At 39.1% G+C, this 6,519-nt stretch overlaps 1 protein-coding gene across 2 annotated transcripts in view; it reads left to right on the plus strand.

Annotated features, from left to right (window-relative positions):
* The window catches only part of LOC146711225 (Na(+)/H(+) exchange regulatory cofactor NHE-RF2), a 39,148-nt gene extending 33,238 nt beyond the window's left edge, over positions 1-5,910 (plus strand). Inside the window, exons 4-6 of one of the 2 annotated variants that reach the window (XM_085453979.1) lie at positions 209-362; positions 1,841-1,965; positions 2,066-5,910. In XM_085453979.1, the coding sequence (XP_085310105.1) occupies positions 209-362; positions 1,841-1,965; positions 2,066-2,230 (444 nt within the window). In that variant the 3' untranslated portion in view covers positions 2,231-5,910. The remainder of the gene's footprint in view (positions 1-208; positions 363-1,840; positions 1,966-2,065) is intronic. The other variant, XM_085453980.1, reaches the window with a different exon arrangement.
* The last annotated feature ends 609 nt before the right edge of the window (positions 5,911-6,519 follow it).

Here is a 6,519-nt window from a genome sequence, read left to right on the forward strand (position 1 = left end):
TAACTTACTCAAGGGTCAGAAGGTTAGCAGGTGTTCAGTCCAAAATAGAGAGTACTATTCACTGTATAGCTAACTATTAAGAAATTCAGTTTAAAGCTGTCATAAGCCTGGATGGAAAAGTTAAAAAGAATAACATGTAAAAGCATGATTCTTTTAAACAAAAGCAACCTTTCTTTTGTGTGTGTGTGTGTGTGTGTGTGTTTTCCAGGTTAATGGCGTTAACATCGAGGGCATGCGGCATGCAGAGGTGGTGGCCTTCATCAAGAAAGGGGGAGATGAAACCTGGCTGTTGGTGGTGGATCCAGAAACAGACGAGCACTTCAAGAGGAGGGGATTGATCCCCACAGTCAGCCATGTAAAAGGTGGGATTGTGCTACATCGGGCTATTTGATGGGCTTGAATTTCCAAGAAGCCCTGTTGAGGAAGCACATGGCAGATATTTTATTGCATTATTTTGGTGAACATTTTTTCAAAAAAGATGTTTATAGTTTTTATAAACTAGATAGAGCTTTCTTCTTTGTTAGAAGACAGTCACAAAGATAGCCTGTTTAAACAAAAAAGCTTTAACTACTTATTAAAAGACTCTACGGAGTCAACTTGTAGTAATAGATTGTTCCACGGTTTTGGTGCCACAGGCTGAAAGGCTTTGTCATCCCCTCTCATCTATTTAGTCATGTACAGGGAAAACTAACAAATTCAGAGCCTGTGAATGAAGACATCAAGCAGCAGTGCAATTTGTAGGTAGATGACATAAATAATCTGGAGCCTGGCCATTTAGTGCTCTGTTTGTAAATATAAGAATTTTAAAATCTCTTGGGAGCCAATGTAAAGAGGATAAAATGGGAGTAATGTGAGCTTACTAGAACCTTTTAACAGGATGGCCACAGTATTTTATATCGCTTGGAGAGGTGAAAGAGATGATTTGTCCAAGAATGTAAACATGGCATTACAGTAATCTAAACACAATGGCACAGATGGATGAATATTTTTCTCCCGTTCACCTGAGGAGACCATATGTTGCAATTTAGAAATGTTCTTTAAATGAAAAAGGCAATAAAGATAAAGATTTTTCATCCAAGTTAAAGCCCAGGGAAGAATTGTTGAGCCTGGCATATTTTATGATCTTGGTCTTGGTCTTGGTGATATTTAAAACAAAGCAATTGGTAGAGAGCTAATGACTAATCTGTGTTAAACAGTGGACTAGGGGAACCTCACCTGTCCAGCTGGTGAGGTTTTAAAGGGATATAAAGCTGAATGTCATCGATGTAAAAACATTTGATAAGAAAAATCAATAAAAGATTGAAGGATGCCAGCTAAAGTATTTAGGATTTAGAAAGAAAAATACTAATTACCCCATGACTAAACCTTGTGGAGTCCCACAGTTTAGGGAGGCAATGTTAGAGGTGCACTTGCCAACCCTAACAGAGAAAGACCTATCAGATAAGTAAGAGGAAACCCAATCTAACGCAGAGCCAGCGATACCAGCTAAAACCTTAAGCCTATAAAGTAAAATGTTACAGTTAATGGTATTAAAAACTGCACTGAAGTAAAATCCATAAGACGCCATAAAAAGATCATTATACACCTTTAAAAGAGTGGTGGCAGTGGAGCGCTGCTTTTTACAGCCAGACTAATTTGGCTTTAATTTGTTCAGGTCATCTGCTTAGCACTGACTAAAAAGTCTAGCATACACAAACAAATAATTTGGGGTATCTTCCTATGTAAAGTTATTTTTTTTTGAACAATTATTATCAAATAATGACAAAAGTAAAGACAAGCACTATGTCAAATAAGCCGTGGGCTTGGAAAACACTTCCTTCATATGTGAATGTTTTCGCAGACTATGACGGTCCATCCATATCCAATGGCTCCCCCAGTCCTCAGATCAATGGCAGCTCTACCACTCAGTCCATCCGGTCCACGCATTCTGACCTCAGCAGCCAGGGCAACAGCACGCAGGTGGATGTGAGCATTCGTGCACAGTGACATGTTTGGGCTTTGTACCTCCACATAAAAGCCTCTACCCTAATCCTTTGTTTGCATCTGTCTGTCTCATCATTTCTAGCTGGCAGATGATGAAGGTGGCCAGCTGTCTGACCCCTTTGCCGAGATGGGCCTGAGTCTCAGTGCTACGGCGGCAGAAGAAAAGAGGAAGGTCCGTGGTAAAGAAAAGAGGAAGGCCCCGCAGATGGACTGGACGAAGAAGCATGAGCTCTTCAGCAATTTCTGAGACATTCTGCTCTAAGGACACGACAAAGGACAGAGATTTATGCAGATCCCTGAATGGGAGACTTATCCTCTTGATATACAGATTCTCTTCTTCTTAGACAAAGAACCAAGATAACCCTTCAAACAGAAGATATTTTCATCCTGGGATTTAATGTGACAGAACTGTTCGAAGGATTTTACTTCTTAAGTGACTTAATAGTTCCTTTTCGTTCAAGTCCAGCATAAAGGAAGTGCTATATGACTTTGTGACTGCAAAAAATATGCTCAGAAGGGAACTTTGTCCTTACATGTACTGCTGTCCTTGGGGAAAGTGCAGTCAAATATTCACAAATTTGCCTTTGTCTTTACTTGATTATCCCATTCTCCCTACTCCTAGAGACTCTTTTTGACAGCTATTTTTATATTTAAAAAGTATAAGCGACTATGATTAAACAGTATCCCATTATCGTGGACTGCGTTTGAGAGACTTTTGAGGACACTGTGACATGAATGATTGTGGATAATGTGGGGATTTTGTCCCACAGAAGTCATAAGAAGCCCAAAGTTTGACAGAAGATCACTGTGAAAGAGTTGAGACCCTCCACCTTCAGCCCATTGATCCCATGTTTGATTGTAACCACTGATAAAGAAAATGATAGTTGAGCATAGTGTATCCTACGTGTATTCGTACCTTTACTTTGAGTCGATTACTTTGATTTACGAATCCCCTACTTGTTATTTAACCATTAGTCGTAATAAGTGTATCACCACTAACCTCTATTTACAAAGTGCTCCAGTGCACACATGCATAACAAAGGGAGGCACCACTATTATTAATTGTGTTATTGAAGGAAATAATAGGCATGAAAAGTGAGGGAGTTTCTCAGGGGAAATAGTGTGAGGGATGAGTTTTGTTGTTGTTATTGAAGGCTCGATGTGTACAGCAGGGGGCGAACTTACACCATGAATAGATACCCCCTTTTGACACTAAACGGAATAGATGTTTATCCAGACTTCATTCATCATCTTAAAATGTCCCAGAAACATTAAATAATTCAAATGAAGTGGAGAAAATAAACTTTAGATAATTTGAAGATGTATTTGTATTAGACAGCATTATTCAGATTTAATGTGAAGTGGCCTACACTTTATGAGCTAGTTATGTTTTGTTGGACTTTGATTCAAAGGTAAGTTGTTAAATATGAAGGTATGAAGCTCAGCATCATTTTATAAGTAGCTTTGGAAGGGAAATGTAATTGCTGGCCACGTGCTAATAATCAGTCAGTATTAACTATAGTATTGTCTTGTAAATGTGAAGTTTATCAAGTTGATTTGTGCTCAAGGAAGGTCAATATTTTGTGACAGTGCTGGGAGAAACCCCTGAGCCACCTTTCATTTTTTTCTACATTTTGCTAGGAAAATAGGAAATGTATGCAGTGATTTAACAAAACATGCAAATATACTTGTAAATACAGTATGTAAGGCAAAAATTCTGATGAGATTGTAAGTCAGTATTTTGTATGACCACCTTTATTTTTCAACATAGCCTGAATTCTTTTAATCCGGTCTTTAAGTCTGACGTCACTGGGCTCAAACTTCGCTGCAGGTCCCAAAGTCAAATGATCACTATGGCATCACTGAGAGTTGAAAAACTGTCTAAAGTCTTTCATCTGTAATAAAATGATCAGCGTTCTGCTCTACCAGGTGTAACATTGAGTTTATCATCCAAGCATCCATGAAAACGGAATTTATGAAATTTAACGGAGTAGAAATTAGCAGGAAGTTAGCTCGCTAGCTTCCATCTAAATACAATATAGCATGTCCTGACTGCGGGACTTTGGAAACAAATTCAAACGTACGGCTCTGTTATCACTTCCAACATAAATGAAGACAGAAAACTAAACAGCAGTGACGTTTGTAGGGTTACTGAAGTTTGGCTAGCTGGTATATAATGATGTGCTACGTGACCGCTAGCGACACAGCTATGTGAGCACACACTAACGTTTGTCCACTCGATAAAAGTTAACGTGAGTGTTCTCGGTGGTCAGGAACAAATGTAATCACATGGCAGGATGCTGTAAACGGACCAAACTTCAGCCAGGAGAACAACTGAGATAATCCATCCACAATACAAAGTTAGTCATTCATATACTGCTGCATGGGCTGGGCTGTAGTTACATCGTAAGGTTTTAAAAACTGAGCTTAGATAAATAATTAGCGGTAATAAAAGCCGAGGGATCCCAACAGTGATCACTGACTGTTTTAGGAGCTTTTTGAGATTAAATAGAAGAAAATACAAAACATTAAACATGTTAACAACACAAAAGCCATATTAAACGCAGACTACTTTAGGCCCGGAAGTAGGATTCGTGACGTCATCACTTAACGACTGGATAGCTTTCTTGTCATTTCTTTCTTCTTTTCTTTTTTTTCTCGATAGGTTGAAAGTAACAAAGTGTCTAAAGATATCATTTTAAACTGGTTCTTTGCTAAGTTGTCTGTCATGTCTACATACAAGATTGGTTTATCCCTTGAGTTAGATGCCTTTTTTAAGCTTGAATGAGTCATAGGTCAGTTTTAAGTGCTTAACAAAAAAAAGAAGGTACAAAGACTGGACTGAAAATGATTGAAAAAGCAGCCAATTTCAAAAGAAGAGAGAAAAATTACAAGAAAATTGGGTCTATGAAAACAAAATGTGAAAAAATGAAGGGTGGCTCAAGTCTGTTGCGCAACTCTGTACATTTTCCTGCTTCCGGCCAGATATAAAGCAACTGTGTCCGGAAGGAACAAATTCACCTAGAAAGCCCACTAATTAACTTGTGTGGTCTATTTTAATGATATGTTTTCTTTTTAATGAGCTTTTGAGACAAACTGGACAAAAGATGAGAGCCAAAACGTTTTTGTTTTTATCTCTTTAACTGCACATCACTAGGCTAGCTGTTAATGTATTTGTGCTAAGCTAAGTTAGCCAGCTACTCCCTATAGCTTTCTATTTTACTTACAAACAACAGAATGGCATCTATCCTCTCACAATACAAAAACTAAAAGTATGCGTATTTACCATAACATTGAACTATTTAATGTTCAGCTTTTCAATATAAGAGGATCCATGCAAGTACACTCGTAGAGATTGCATATGAAGCTAAATATCTGTATGTATGTATTCTGTAAGTGACAGCCCTGCTTGACCACTGCAAGAAGACAGTAGTTGGAGTCATGGTATCTCTCACCTACAGCTTGAGCAGTTTGTGTGGTGTATTGTAGGTTGTAGGGAGTGTCAGAGAAGCACACATTGAGGTCAGAGATGCTCTGGAGGATCTAGTGGAAGAGACTGTGGGAGCCATGGAGCTTACCGAGGATTATTACACATACAGGGACAGCTGTCATACACATGCTCACACACGTTGGGTGCACAATGTGTGTGGAGAGGAGTTATACATGCCATAATCCAACCAATATTGATATAATGTATGACAGCAAGTGGATTTCTGTTCTCATTCACGACCACAGTCTTTCCACACAGTGTCGTGATTCATCTTCAGTGTCTGTCTGTGTGCGCTGTAGGGCTCGCTCTGTATGTTCTGACAATCAGCAAAGCAGTCTCTTGTTATTGCGGCTCATGTTTGTACAGTAAAAGAATACGGTATATGTGGCAGGTTGCATTTTATTTTTCAATAAAGTGTGACAATGGTGTTTCCATCACTCTCTCTAAGATGGATTTGAGCTTTGTTTTGACCTACGTTGTATCACTGAAACATTTCTTCTCTCTATTGGTGTTTTTTTTTATAGTCACAGTATCTCTCATTTGCTCCTCATTCCTCTCTTTCCCCCTGAACCCACTCGACCCTCTGTGGCCCAGGATTATGTGGGCATACAGTTTCAGTTTCAGCGTGTTGTCAGAATTCTCCTCCACCCAGCTGCTTTGAGCTCTTTGGGCTGACAAAGGTGAAACCGAGGTCAAAAGTGCGCTTGCGTGCACATGTGAGCGTGCATGGCGAATTTGAGGCTTTTGTGTGCACCGCTATCGTCTGCCTTGAACAGAACGACCTTTGGCTGTAATTTTTTTCGCTCTTTCTTCACTCATTCCCCACAAAGTCTTCTTCTATGACTATTTCGCCACGTAAGCAAAGCACAGGTTCATGATAAGCTACTTTTTGTATTAGTGAGAAATAGCCTTTTTTAGGGTATTGCAACAGTTCAGAACCTGGAGGTCTGGACCCCCAAAATAAATCTGGAGGGACACGAGAATATTAATTGTATATGAAATAACAAAACTAATATAAATCACATTTGGCTTTTCTCTCATCTTGG

This window comes from Copadichromis virginalis, linkage group LG4 (genome assembly GCF_057382275.1).
Source record: "Copadichromis virginalis isolate Kocher_CV1m ecotype Utaka linkage group LG4, C_Virginalis_male_GT1.1, whole genome shotgun sequence".
NCBI lineage: Eukaryota > Metazoa > Chordata > Actinopteri > Cichliformes > Cichlidae > Copadichromis > Copadichromis virginalis.